Here is a 15,571-nt window from a genome sequence, read left to right as displayed (position 1 = left end):
ATTATGTTATCACACCACCATGAGATGATTAATCACCTGAGTATATTTTCTGTGGTTAATTCTACAGAGGGAAGGAAAGCTTTTTAATGTTAAGGGCAGTGAAGCACTGATAGGATGCCATCAGAAATACTGCCTGCTGGCGCTGAGGGATGTCCACAAGTCCCAGGTACATCCTCTGCTCGCATGCAGGCCACCTGCCTAATGCACACACACTAAGTCTGCAAAATGTTGAACTCGCTGTGCGTGTGCTAGCACCACAAGCATGTATTCCCATCTATACTTGGGAAATCACAGCCTGAAATATTGGTTAGACAAACATATGATGTAAAGGTATTTTCAGTCTTATTTTCTGAGAGAGATAATAACAAAGCCTCAGGTCAGTCTGATGCCCAGCCCACGCCCCTTGCTGTCACACCATCCATTACATGCTAAAAGTAGCCCTGTCAAACCAAGAGACACCCATCAATATCATTTTGAACGGTCATTTTGCTACACAGAACCAGTAAATATTAATGAACATCCCCGAGTTTGCTATGACAGATCAAAACACATTATCTGCCTTTCTCCTCAGCAGGCACGTACTTTTCCTGTTCCTACTGGATATTGACATAAATTTCTGTCAATAAAAATAAATGACTCTTCAAACAGCCATACCTTGGTGCGTGCCACCTCCTCTGCCATCTAGGCATCATGTTCTAAAAACATAAGCTTTCACCTACATGTTGAGGGGCAGACCAAGCACTTCTGGTGCTCCATGCTTCCACACCAGAAGAACACAGCTCTCCCTAATGGGCGTGGGCGATGCCGCAGCACAACATTTTCACCTAACGCTCTTTTCCTTCTTCCCTCCTACCGTTTCAGGTAGCTCTCCACCAGGCCTGCCACTGTCAGGACAGACACCACAGAAGAGGGGGGAATGCTTTCACTTGGTGATGGACAGCTTTCCTTTTTATAGAGGATATAACATGTTTCTTACTCTGTGCGTGACAGAAAGAAAAGAGAGCTGTCACAGGGACACACAGAAGGGCTCAGACAGAGATCCCTTACCACGGGGCTGCAGCAAGCTGAGGCAATGACAGAAGACTGAGATGGAAAAGTCAGAGAGGAGGAAAGGGAAAAAAAATACATGCAAATCTAAAGGGATAATGAAAGGAAGAAAGCCATATGTGGTTTGGGGAGTTGACTTGGTAGAAGATGACCAAGAAGCACATGAAAAAAATTGAGGATGAGACCAGCAAGTGGCATTGAACAAACGATACAGTGACCCATGGGAAAGGAAACAAATTATTCACGAGAACAGAGGGAGAACGAAAATCAAATACTGCCACTGCAGTGACCAGCAATAAAACCCACTGACCTTCCAAACAAAAAAGTATCAGATTTCTATCACCTAGTAGCCACTAAAAATGCAAGAGGACCTAACACATTCTCAGTAACTCCAGCAGGGTGCTGTTTTGGGGGCACCATTACCCTCCAGATTTTTGGTTAGATTTTCCTGAAATACAGCAGGCATCGTTACCAGAACAGAGCTTCTGACTTGCGCATCTGTATTTTAGGTGGTCATTACTTTGTTGTCTCAGACAGTAATTATCTTTGTAGGAAATTATTGTGAAAACTCTGATTTTGAAATCTTTTTTGGTAATTTTTAGCACCAAATCACTGGTGCAGCTCGTGATAAATTGTTATTCTGTAAATCACCTCTGCTACTTTCTGGTAACTTTACTACTTATCTATAGAAAAGATTCCACCACAGTAACATTTAATGAGAAAATAACCAACATTCATCTGTGTGAAAAATAGGGTGATGGAATAATGAAGCTGCAGAATCTTCTGGGGTCCTGCACCACACAGAAAGCTGTACTTAGCTTGAGGCAGAAGAAGTGGAAAAGAAATAAAGGAAAAATGTCCAACCAAGAGCAGAATAAGCTGAAAGATACTTCTACAGATTATAAGAAGAATTCATACATACCTCACCGACCAAGCAAATGGCATGCGGTATTTCCCCAGCTTGCTGCAGAACTGTTTATTGGATTTTAACACCTTCTGTGCACACTAAAAAAAAAAAAGAAGAAAATATTAACTATTTTACCTAGTAATATCTATAGTAATATCTACAATGCAGCACAGAGTATGTCCAAGTACCACTCTGCTGAAGAGGCTGTATTGGCCCTAAAATAATTCAGCTTGATACTGCCCATGACAGAAAGTTCTGGGATAGACAGGAAAGGCATCACAGAACTGCTAACAAATTAAACCCCTTCAGCATCCCTTCAGTCAGAACTATATTAATTACAATTATTATTCCAGCTTGCTGTAATATATCCAGTGCAAATGCATTGCCTGTTCTCAGAGAAACAAAGATAGGTGCCTACCCCAGTTACGCTAGTATACAAAAAGCACTAGTTTATAATTTCTAGAAGATTACTGAAACAGAATTTCACTTTGCTGGGACATAATTTGCAAAGAATGCACCAGGAATTGATTTATATGCTGCAGTCAAAATGGTATTTTTTTCATTCTGTGTAAGTGGGTGAGAACATCTATCATATTGTATTGGTTACTGCACATAAGGATTTTATCTTACGAAAGTTAATGAAGTTTGGACATTTACTTTCTTAGGGGTGGGCCTCATGTGAGTGTGCCCTGTTCAGCAGCCACAAACTGGTGAGATTTACAAGCAGAATTTGTAATGTCTTCAACTTCCAATAGGCTGACAAAAAAGGAACGCATGTTCCTGCAACATTACCTTAAAAGAATCAGGATTCTTAATGTAAGGTTCAGCACTGCTGGCAATGTTTCCTGTGAGCACCTTCTCTATTTTTGCTACTAATACAATCTCAGAGTGAGGATTACTTATGGAGAAAAGAGCCTATGAATAGAAAAGAGAGCAGTTAAAAGGTACATAGTGATACTGGAGAAATTAAATACTACCAGTGCTCTTTGCTGATGGAAATGCCATCTAAACAAATTAAGAAAAATATTACAAAGAATATCTCTCTACGCTTCCAAGACAGCCAGATGGAAACTAAAATTCTCATGTTAGTACTGTAGTAAGCTTGTGCACACAAAGCATCTTGCAAAGATCCTGACTCTAGTCAAGAAACATGTTAGCATCACCTAACCTAACTGTTCCTCAGGTACAATACTTAAACACTGGTCTAAATCAGCCTCGCCTCAGGGGGATGACTGGGAAGAAAAAATGTAATGTAAAGGGAATGGGGAGATGAGGTTTACAGTAACAGCAAGAATGTGGCAGTACTTCCATATTAATACAGAGGCTAGTTAAGACTAAGTTACAATTTTGTTTGGCTGGTTTAGGAGATGTCAGAGAAAGAACCCAAAGAATGTAGGAAACATGGGTGTTTTCTCTAAATAACAGACACTAATATTTTGAGTTTTGATTGTAAATATTGTGTAGTTATACAAGCACCACTGATATACAAAAAAAAATGAAAAAATAAACCACCCCTAGTAGAGAAATTCTCTGATGAAAATGAATACTACTACTGAACTATGATGCGAGTCACTAAGTCATGCAAATCACATATGGAATACCTGTTTTGGATACTTCAGCCATTCTTCTGGGAACCCCTTGACTTTTGGTTCTTCCATCTCATTTGAATCTATATTTTCAACAGTGCCATTTTCTAATGAAAATGAAGAACCTGAAATCATCTGTCTAACAAGAGTGTGGTTCAAATCCACATGAAAATCAGCAGAGATCTTCCTGCCATCCCTGACATCATACAGTGCCACACTCACAAAGAAAGGCTCAACCTGGAAAAAAAACACCAGAAATAAAACATAGAACTGAGAGGGAGAGGGTAAATTCCATCTTTTATTAGGCCCACGCAGCTAGAAAAAAAAAAAGCAAACAAAGATTGTTTATCAATTATGAGATTAATTGAAACCCCTCTGCCCTCTGGCAACAATTATTCCAACTTCCAAGGGCTTTTAAAGGTAGTGTGTTGACACTGAGCCAGAATGAATGGCAGCTAACACAGAAACTTGCAGAAAAAGAACACAAATGTATCTGCCACAGATAACAGCTACAGTAAGGAAGGGAACCCAGAGAAACTTCATAGAATTATTTTAATGTAGATTCGCAATCATTCTAAATGAAGGGATAGTGAGGGTGGGCTTTCCGTGGATCATAAGAAATGTGACACAAAAACGATGACAAATGTAAGGAGATGAAAAATGTTTACTGGTAGAAACACAAACGCGTGGGTGTATTATTCAGTGGGAAACACATGTTCCATTTTACTAGGAACCCAAGAGCATTCAAATGCTCTTCTGACAGTACCCACTTGTTCTATCCCATAGTAACAGGGAATTAAATCCTATGACTGCAAATAACCTCTACAGAGCCTTCATAGTTCTGATGAAACACATCAGTCAGGATAAGAACAACCAACTCACGATGACAATTTATGAGCAGTCTGTAAATCAGAATCTTAAAATTCTGGAGATAATGAACAATGCATCAGCAGGTACAATATTCTCTGCTTTTGCAGACTCTGTAATGAATTATTGCATGCCCTTAGTACAGTTATCATGACTTCATTTAAACAGCTATTCCAGTCTGCCAAAAAAGTATTGATTACATCATGCTGAATATGCACTCACTGCAAATGAAAATAAGTAAATAAAAAAATAAAAATAAAAATCAATGCTTCATATGTAATGCATGAAAGCTGAGTTGCCAGAACACTAATTTCTCAGAACTTTCCTGCTTTAAGGGAGAACTAACTAAAAGCTATGGATTGACAGCTACAACTTGCTTTTCCCTGCCCTTTTTTCTTAAATTAAAAATAAGAAAAAAAAATCTGTTTTGTCCGCTTTTTTGCTGGTCTTTTTTATCAGATGAAGCATCCAGTCCTTTCTGTTTTGCCTTCTCATCAGTAATTTCATCTGACTAGTCCCCAGTCTCTCTGAAGAGCAACGACAACAAAAAAACGCACAATCTACCAGCAACTGATATTCGGTTGCCTCCTTACAGTATTGGCAGCTTAAACTTGTTCTTATAGCATTTGTTAAGGATTGTCAAGGGTCTGAACATTTTTAATTCCACATTCAACTGTAGCTAAAAGTCTGCAATCTAAATCAGCTTCAAAATGCTTACTGTACGCTTCCCTCAGCTTCACCGTTCATTTCAAAGAGATGGGCAGAGGGGGAGGAGTGAATACAGTAACGTGAGCTTATTACAGTTTTCTTTTTGCCTCCTTTTACCAGAAGAAATATGTGCACAGGAAGTCTTTTCTGGAGTGGTGGTGGGGATGGGGAGGGAGGAGGAGGAAAAAACGAGGAAAGCTTACATTGGTTGAAGGGTCATTTTCATTTTCAGTAACACAGGCCTGGAGATTCAAACTGAGGGACTTGCAAGTTATCAGGATCCTCTTTGCAGGTTTTTCTTCAAATGGCTTGATTGCTGAGTTGGTCCCTGGAAACTCCTTTTTCTGAGGATTCAACAACTGAAATAAGTTGGGTGATTAGTTATATATGGAAAAAGCATGATAATCCAAAACTACGTAAACTTTTTTGAGGCGTTTACTATCACTGAAACACATGAAAATCTCACAAACCCACTACTGATATCTTCCTATTACCATAATAAATGAATATTATTCTTGATGTGTAGATTAAGAAGCAGATAAAAAAAAAATTAGGAACGCCTGCCTGAGAACATATACAAAGGCAGATGCAGAATCAGGGATCCAAATTAGGTTTCCTATTATTGTAGCACAGAACCCTGAGTTTTCTCCTGTTTACTATTTCCAAAATCTCAGCTATTAATTTCCTCATCTAGATTAAACAGCGTCAAGATTTCATATTATAAGAGTGTATGTTTGGATTACGTTTCACATCTTCCCCCTTCTTTTCATTTACTTGTATACTACACCAGCTTCATATTTGTAACACTGTCGCTACAGTTGATTTGACCAAAGATTTGGAAGAATTTTCAACTAAAATAAAATTTCCAATGAAATCACCAACAAATGTACAGTCAGCGCAAGCAGTAACATTCCTCAAATCATGAATTCTAATACTGAATGGTAAGCAAGCTGAGGATAAGAAAAGAAAAGCAATCTGCACTTCCTACATTTACAGCTGAACTTTTCATGTACATAGACTTTTATACCTCCAATTGTACCTCCCACTGCTTTTTGTAACCATTCACATTTCATAGTCTAATTCGGTGCAATAAATAACAATGAAAGCACTGTTCTTACAACATTCCCCATACAAGAAAAGGTCCTGTTCTTGTAATATTTTCAGTCTGTTTTAGTGATTCAAATTTCAGCTAGATTGGACAAGATGACCTCCAAAAGTCCCTGCCAACCACAACCATTTTGTGTGCAGATATGGCAGAGCCTGTACATAAATCTCTGCAGAGCAGAGACAGCACTTTTTTCGCCACCCATTTTGAAGATGAAAACAAATGTTGTTTCCACTCTACTTTTCTCTTACATCTAAGACTCCTGCGTATACAAGTGAGATCAGCACAGGGTGGAAATCTCAGGCATACTCAGCTGCTTGCTGAATTCCCAACCACTCTGGGGGCTTCACTAACCCAGTTAAATCAGCACCTGTATTTAAAAACTTATAAGAACTTGAAAAAAATATTTTCACTCACTGCTATATCAGGATCCAAAGAGAAAAGATTTAGTCGCTCTGTATTTCGAGAGGCTTTCACTGTTTCTTCTGTTTCTGTGATGTACTGTTGTGACAGATAATAAATTAATACTCTGCACAAGAACAGAAATCCATAGAGTTGTTAAATCTCGAAATGAATGGTTAATGTTTCTCTCTTAATAACCCTCCTCATTTCTGCAGTAGGTATCCCAAAGCACCTTCAAACATTCTTTGAAGGTCATATGGTCGTGAAGCAGGATTTTCAGTCCACGATATACTTTGAAGGAACCCCAGATAGGAGCAAGTTATGAAATTCATGTATGTTACCACAAAATCCACTGTGGAAGATGTCAGAATAGTGGCTCAAGATGTACACAAGATGTACCTGCCATGGACTAGGGATCACAGATCACTGCTGCAGCCAGGCATATGGAGCAAGGGGGAAGAACAGGAATTAACCATCTAAAGAGCAATGTAAGCATCGTACAACTTGCAGACCATCTATTTTAGCCTTGAGGGCCACCAGTGGTCAGATGTAGCAGCTATCGGTTTGATGTACCTGCATTAACTAAACCTTTTCCAGTAAAGAAAGCATCTATCTACAGACAAGATCAGATACCACTGCTGTCTTTACACATGAACTCAATTACATTTTATCTTTGATGTTGTTGCTGTTTTAATTGTGTGACCACTTCATAAATATGAATACAACCTAAAGCAAAGTGTAGACCAAATTCTGTTCTCATTTGCATACACTGTTTTTGGTTCATATCTCCATGATTTACATCCTCAGAGAGGATTTTGCTGTGTATACAGACAGCATACTGTTGCTATTGCTATAGCGGGTAGCTGCCCGATAGATTACAAGCACATCACATATTCCTTTAAGAACAGCAGTGACACATTTCCAACCTAGCTTTTCATCAAGAAGTTTCTTAGCACCTTCTACAATTATCTCATCCACATGAAGTAGTTTATGAATTCTGGAGGACAAAATGTCTCTCCTGATACTACATGTATCTTTCAATGAAATTAGTGAAGGTTATGAGCAGTTGACAGCTCATTTCCTTGAAGTGCTGCAAGTCACACAGGAAATCTTGGATCTCTGATGGCCAAAGTCTGCTGAAATACAGGTTAAAAAAGTAAATATTTCACATATAACTGCAGGGATAAGACCCTTACTGACTTCACAGGTATAAATCAAACCCGTCTAGTGAGTATCTACTTTTTTTTTCTATACCCAGTGGAACTTTCTTCATTTATACAAAGCCATCAACTTTTCAGAAAGAAAATTATTCCCACCATTTATCATGACTCTAACACTCAAAATGGGCCGTATGGTATTTTTAAACCTTTCCATATTATTGATCACCTATTAGCAAGCATTTTGACCTACGTAGCACTTTCCACTCTGCTTGTAAAGAAAAACATAACATCCATTACTTTTGCAAAGTCTGGGTGCAAGGTGTTCTCTGAAGAGTCGGTCTCTTCTTGAGAGCAATCATCACTCACCGAAGCTTCTGCAGGGTCTTGAAAAAGGGAGATTGGGGAAGAAAAAAAAGCAATTTTTTCATTACACTTGCTCTTACCACTGGCTTTTTAAAATCTGTCCCCAACCTACCACTGCTTTTTCTTTCCTTTAGTATCATCAGGCTATCGAATGAAAAAGTAACCTCTGTTCTGAACCTCATCCCCAGTGCTGTTTGCTATAACTTAGTCTGTATTTAAGTAAGATGCCTGCCTGACTCTACTTAGTGAAATGTCTGGCACATCCATCCATGGCAAATATATGTGCTCACAATAGAAACACCTTCCTTTGCTCTCCCAGTCCCTCCCGATGCAACACAGAGAATTTATGCCAGCCCAAAGATTTTGGACACCTGGTGAACAGAGTTTTCAGCATACTCAGTGAAGCAGATAGGACCCACTCTTTGGGAAGGGAAGTGATGTAGTCTGGACTCCCCAAGCTGAAAATCTATGTATCCAGAGAAGAACACTACACAGCAAACCTTTTATTTGGCTCTTGCACTCTCTCACTGGGGACCACTCTGCTTTCAGTAGGTAATTCAGCCCAATGTGAAGTAAGTCATTACAGCCATTTAGGACTCTCCTGCCAAGAAAGCATCGTGCCTTTTGACAAGTTAACTCCATAGCACATTCCTGCTGCTTGTTATCAGGGCTTTTACCAGTAAAGACTTCTGTTTTCTGTTAGCCTTATGTCTTTGACCTCTTATGCACATTTTTCTTTCTGTTTCATTAATATCCCTTATGGGTGGGATTTTCAAAAGTACTTCTCTGCTTCTGACATGCAAGTCTCTTGTGCTTCCAAATCATAAGAACATCTTTGGCTATATGAAGAGTATCCTGTCCCTCCAAAATCAGAATTTATTATAAGCAGCAGGGTAAAGCCTTCAATTAGCTCTGAACTTCCCCAAGATTCAGATGCATGTGGGTTCAAAGCTTAGATTCAGTTCAGAGTACGAGCAGTTCAAATCTGTGTTAAGGTTTCAAATGCTTTCAGTCTTAGAATTTTAGTTGGGGTTCATCCAAACCGAACATGGATTTATTACGTGAAAGGATGAGTTACTGCCTCATAAAGAGTACAATATAACTGAGCATCTAATTCTTTCTTCCACAGTGAAAGGATATTCATATGCAAACTCACAAAAGCAAGAAATGAAAAGTCAATAAGCTTCCAGGGAAAGAGCAATATACCACAGCTGGGATTTTTTTTTTTTTTTAATTATTATTAGCTCCAGATGTTTAAAGAAAACAAAATGCTGGAAAAAGAACTTCTCCCAGGCAGAAAACTCTTTAAAACTTTCAGACTCCCAAGACGGTAAAACATAAAGTACCAGCAAGATCACTGACAGGGAAGACTATTCTTGAAAAGGAGCTGTATAAGCAAAGCAGAGCCATGTTGTTCCTGCTGAGTTTATGGGGAGCAGCTTACCTCCCTCCCACAGCCTTTTGAAAATGATCTGTGGGTAGTTAGCTGACATTGTTCAGGGATTGCCAAAAGACTGGTGCTGCTTCATCAGAAATCAATAGGTACAGAACCCATTAGAGACTAAGGCAGTTAAAATGATTCAATGGTGATATCTGAAGGTTCATTTCTTTTTTATTTGATTTAAAAAACAACGCAAGATTATTCACTCTTACCAAGTTTTAGATCAGTGAGGTCTGCACTTTTCCTCTCCTGAATGGTCCCCTCTGGATTTATTTGCAGGATTTTGTTGAGAGTGAAAATCCAGTCATCCATATCCTGCTCGTTTTCAGCTGCCAGCACAAAGTATGTGAGGTCATTCATTTTCAGCTCAAAGGCATGTTTCCTAAGCCTGTTATTCTGTTGGAACAAAAGGAAAAGAAAAATAAACACTGTAACTATAAAAAGGTACCAAGAAGGTATCCATTAGATGGACTTCTATACAGCTACGCCTCAAAAATAAATAAATAAATAAATCAAGCAAAATTAACTGGCTTTAAAGAAAATTCAGTACCGTGACATTAACAAATATTTACATCAATTTATTTTATCTAAAGCCCATTTAGTAGGGGATGCCTCCTAGATGGAATAGGAAGAGACCTCTGATGGGGAAAGGACAGGATTGCTACGTGACTCAAAGTCGCCTACACAAAACACCTCTAAAGCCAAGTCTCCTGTAAGTTACTAGAGCATCAGACACTCAAAAAGGTAGTAAGTATAATTTTATTATTTTTGTATTTTTATGAAAGAATTTTTGGATATTATCACTTAAACTTGGAATAGAAAGTAAGCAGTAAATCTCTCCAGAAGGTTTGAATGGGATGAAATCTTCCACAGGAAGATATTCCCATGGGTGCTTTCGTTAGGCACTGAGACCTTAAAGCATTAAAATGATTTTACAAACAGCTGTGGCATTTTCAACAATTCCTTCCAGGAGGCCAAAGGTGAAAATACTATTGTCTGGACACTGCAATTCTGTCCTTGTCAAGTACAGAATAAGAATCAATGCCCAGTGTATTGGCAACAGATTTATTCTGTTCTGTATCACCAGATTGTACGTGCAGTTGATGGTTAATCCATCACTTTCTGTCATGAGAATTTACAGGCACTTAGTTAGTGAAATAGCACAATAAAATTAAATGGTGCGATTTTCCACTCTAACATCCTTCATTCCTCAAATTTATCAAATTAGTGAGGCTTCTATCTCTTAGTCTTATCGAGACAGCTGCATCAATTGTCTCTTCCCCTTGTTTAAATCTGGAACAACCACTGATATGTCCTCTCCCCAGTACATAATCTAATTTTTACAACTACCGTCTGTGAACACCAGTGCCACAATTTTACATTCAGCATTGCAGAAAATTGCCACCGTCTACAGTTAGGGCATTACTGACACATCTCACCTTGAAGTGACGCAGACAGATGAAAACCAATTCCTCCAGCCCATAACTGGACATTTCGCTTAGTTTTAGTTTTTCTTAATTCACAGTCTTAAATAACATGACAACGGTGCCCTGTAGTTCTACATACCGTGACTACTTCTCAACACACACAACTGCAGTCCTGTATCAACAGGTTACTAAGAACAGCTCCTAAGCCAGCTGGTGAGATCACAGAGATATCTTCTTTTGTGTATGAGGAACAGAGGCAAAATCTGAGCCTGGTGAGCAGTGAAGGAGACGAAGAACACCGGACACTGAGAATAAAGTTCCACGAACACTCTTTTTTTCCAGCAGCAGAGATGATTCCGGCCCAATCTGTTGTTAATCACTTGCTCCAGTCCTTATATTACACATCGTGACCCAGCTCAGGAATCAGCAAAGCTAAATTTTTGGAGTTACTCGGGTCAATGGAATCAGTCAAATCTGGGCTTTTCAAGCCAGCTCAAGAGCGTACGCACATGCACGCGTGTGCTATTTTTTAATTCTGCTACTGAAAATTCTCTTGGTAAGAAATCATTTTTTCTCATGCACTTTATTGAGGTAACTTTTCTTTTAGGTATATCAATTTTAGTTCACCCTACATAGGGTGAGAATAGGATTGGGTTTTGCAGCAATTCTTTCTTGGGTGTCTGATACTGTTTTTGATCACAGTGAAATCACTCTAATCTTCCGCTCACTGCATTTAACTCAAATTAATATAAAACAATAACTAAAATTTTACTGAAATCGATTTTTGCTAATAAACCACAAAGGATCAAACAAAAATTGAATGTGGAAGAAAACTATGCCAAAAATCCTAAACTAGTGCCCATTCAAAACTTTTAATATAAAGTTATCTGTATAAGGGGATCACATGTATGAATTTATGCACAATCCATAAAGAAAAATGCTACATTTCAATTTATCTTCAGAAAGAGTACAAAGAGCATTGTGATGAACGTGCTTCTTGTCTGAATTATGTACTTCCCCTTGCAGACATGGCCAAGATCTTTAAATCAGGTACTGTAACACTATCAGACATTATCTAAGAGAGCAATACATCCTGCATGCTAAATTTTAAGAACATTAGGGCAGGAAAACTTCAATATCCACTCTTCCATCTGCAGTTCAGACTTCTGGCAAGCAGATGAGATCTACAGCAAAGTCTTTGCTTCAAATCTAAAGCCAACTATTTTTCTTTCCTGATCAGCTAAAGGGGGTTGGGGATGGTAGGGGGGGAAACATCATTTCTCATTTTCCTTCTCTATAAGTCCTTCCATATGGAGTGTGGACCTTGAGGTTGACGTGTGATCTTCAACACTTAATTTCAAGTTTAAAGTTTCTTCCAGAAGGAAACAATACAAGATTCAATAAGAAACTACAGATGAGCTATAAATGAAACATCTGGCCAAGTTTAATGCCTGCAGGGCCATTCTTCCAAAATAACAGAAGTGTTTTGAAGGTGTTTTGCATTTCATCTGGAGATGGTTTCTCCAGGATGCTTACTGCAGTCTAGATACTCAACCTCTATCAAACAGGAGCTCAAAGTCATTCTTGTTGAGTTAAATGATTTATAGTGGTGTAAAACTCACAAAATCAGAGATATAACATCATAGTTCCTCTAAACATTCAGATTTATCCATCTCTTTTCCAGATTCTGTGGCCTTCCTGTTTATGACAACTCTAAGCAAGGTTTTGATTTTCAGCCTTATGACTCTACTTCATCACGTTTTTGGTAACAGAGAGATTTTGATGCTGATGATACTTGCACCATTATTGCCTTGGCTAAGGATCACTTATGACTAGTGAAGGCAGCTCATAAATTTATGCATCTCATATTGAATGTCAATCAAAGAATAATAAAAAAAAAAACAAAAAACAAGTGGCTGGTGGTAGGCAAGAGGTGTTCTGGACCATTTGCAGGTATTCTGTAGATTTAGAAGGCAGCTATCAAAGTTCAGGAGGATTATTTCAAATATATATAGTTTTTGGTCATAGCTCAGTTAAAAAGTCTGAAAATCTTGCAGTCAAGACATTTCACACCCCTCTCACCCCCCCAGCAGTACTTAACCTGTATCTAAAACCACACTAAACCACACTACGGGGAAATCTAGGGCTTAATTAGGGTTCTGGCTGTCACCTATCTTAAAGGAAATCACACACCACCAGCAAACAAAAGCAAGCAGCCATTTTTTTTCTCCTATTTTTTTCCCTATTTTCTCCTATTTTTGTCCTATTTTATAAATGACTGGGCAATACCAGCACACAAGATCAAGGACATTAGTTCCTGTCCAAAAGTGACAGCAGCTAAATAAACACACCCTCTGAACGACAATTAACTGTACAACTGAGAGTCAGCTAACAGCAGGAACTTCTTTACAGGAGTACTGGTGTTTCTCTAACTGTACAGAGGACATCTTATACACAGAGCCCATCATCCCAAACACACAAAGCCCAGACTCTAACATAAGCATGTGTTGCAGACTTCAGGCATTTCTGAACAGGATTTCTGTATCTCCTTCTGCCACACTATCAGTCTACTCATTAGGGTCTTTCAAGCCAGTGGACTGGCAGGACAGAGGCAGACATCATTGTCTTTCCATGAATTTACCCCTGTCCTCTCCTACACCTGCTTGAAAAAAGAAATACCCTTTAAACTACGCAGAATAACCTGCCATTCCCTACAGAGCCTGGTACTTTTCCTGGACACAGGAAAAGGGTTCTGCAGGAGCTGTCAGCAAGTATTCGTTCCCAGATTGAATTACCTTTACTGATTATTTCTCTTGCTTGAAAGGGCCCATTTACGGGGAAGGAAACTTTCCAACTAGGAAAAGCTGATGTTTATTAGGGGTCTTCCCTTGCATTAGCTGAAAGGTTTCTTTCAAAGCAACCCTCAGTTCAGTCAGTACTAGTGTTTTTACCAAACTTTACAGGTTAGCAGGTAAAGAACAAGTATAGCTAAAGTATAAGTATAGTTAAGTATAGCTAAAAAAAGAATTTCCTTATGTAGGGACACGTGGGGCTAGATGAACTGAGTAACATGTTATTTAAGATAACATCTTATTTCACACAGGAAAAAAAAAAGAGAGAGAAATACATTAATAGAAATAAAGGAAAAGCAGCTAGAGGGAAAAAAAAAAAAAAAAAAAAAAAAAAACACTGAAAACTCAATTTCAGGAAAAAAACCAACAACAACAACAACAGACATTTCTGGCTATTTATTTTTCCAAGCCACAACATCCAATAAGGCTCTGTCATATCTGCTGTTTTTAAGACTCTCTATCACCTGCAAGAACGATGATCTTCAAGGAGTCTATTGAATAATCTAAACACTTTGGAACTCAGGACAGAGAATAATTTACAACTTGTAACAAATGAAGCTCTATAACTTCAGTCTCTTTAACCCACAATAAACAAGCACGGTCTTAGTAAGCATAACATAAAACCTGGCAGCTAAGAAAATAATTTCAGTGAAAATAAACTTTTAATATTTTAATATTTTCCTCATGTGTGCCATTGGCAAAGAACATATATACGACCTGTTATCATAATTCACCTGTTGTTCTTGTAGTCTGTCAGTTTGAGCACTTGAACCAATTAAAAAAGCAAAACTAATGGTGTTTTCATTTAATGCAGCTGCTAACAAGATCACTATATCCCATGCATGTACGCATTCTTCCATGTGTCTCTAGTAATTCTTACTTATCTGACACACAAAAAAATACAACGGAATAAAACAAGGCTTACCTGTACAACTCCTGTACACGAATCCAAGAAAATACATCCCTTTGGCTCCTTTGATATTTTTTCATCTTTGTAAAAATTCATAATATATGAGTTATCCGACAACTGTGTCAGCTGGAAGTAGCGCTTTTTGAATGACTGAAGTAGGAAAAAAAAAGAATGAGAATTGCTGTACTGCAAATTGTTTTCACTGATACTTTATTCACAGGGTTTAAATAATAAGCAATTCCTACTCACATTTCAATTGCACTATTTTGCAGACAATTGCAACATGACTTTAGTATCATTTAAATCAATGTAACGAAGCCTAATCTGAGACATAAACATATAAACGACAAAAAAGTGCCACTATGGGGGATATAAATCAAAATGGAATAAAGAAAGAGTAATGCTGTTCCCTTACCCGAACAGTGATGCTGTTGTTTACAGTGCTGTTAAAATTCCCTTTATAAAGCCATCCAGACTTGAAAACTCCTGCTGCTAGTCCTCCTCCTCCTCCACCACCACCTTTTGAAGATGAGTGGGATGTTGTATCCTAGAGGAAAGACATGATTAATGTTGCATTGACTTGCTTTTTGAATTAAGACAAAAGAAAACTGTAATGTGTGAATATCTGCTTGACAACAAATAATCATCCTTACATTCCTTTTAATATAAACTTATTAATAAGCCTGCTGTGTACATGATGACATAAGAGATAAAGCTGTTCCACCAACATCAAAGTTACTTAAAATATAAAATATTTTATAGGGGATAATGAGCCTCCATTATCTTTTTTTTTTCC

At 38.2% G+C, this 15,571-nt stretch overlaps 1 protein-coding gene across 18 annotated transcripts in view; it reads right to left on the bottom strand.

The window, feature by feature from the left end:
* DOCK10 (dedicator of cytokinesis 10) overlaps positions 1–15,571 on the bottom strand; it is a 153,080-nt gene that overhangs the window by 62,330 nt on the left and 75,179 nt on the right. For all 18 annotated transcript variants that reach the window (XM_035335209.1, XM_035335211.1, XM_035335218.1 and 15 more), the window contains exons 6-14: positions 15,191–15,322; positions 14,791–14,925; positions 9,799–9,982; positions 8,080–8,165; positions 6,638–6,721; positions 5,319–5,474; positions 3,556–3,777; positions 2,747–2,869; positions 1,970–2,052 (exon numbers count right to left, since the gene is read on the bottom strand). In XM_035335209.1, coding sequence (XP_035191100.1) covers positions 1,970–2,052; positions 2,747–2,869; positions 3,556–3,777; positions 5,319–5,474; positions 6,638–6,721; positions 8,080–8,165; positions 9,799–9,982; positions 14,791–14,925; positions 15,191–15,322 — 1,205 coding nt within the window. The remainder of the gene's footprint in view (positions 1–1,969; positions 2,053–2,746; positions 2,870–3,555; positions 3,778–5,318; positions 5,475–6,637; positions 6,722–8,079; positions 8,166–9,798; positions 9,983–14,790; positions 14,926–15,190; positions 15,323–15,571) is intronic.

This window comes from Oxyura jamaicensis, chromosome 9, assembly GCF_011077185.1.
Source record: "Oxyura jamaicensis isolate SHBP4307 breed ruddy duck chromosome 9, BPBGC_Ojam_1.0, whole genome shotgun sequence".
NCBI lineage: Eukaryota > Metazoa > Chordata > Aves > Anseriformes > Anatidae > Oxyura > Oxyura jamaicensis.
The sequence above is the reverse complement of the archived record's forward strand: the minus strand, read 5'-3'. Positions and strand labels throughout refer to the sequence as shown.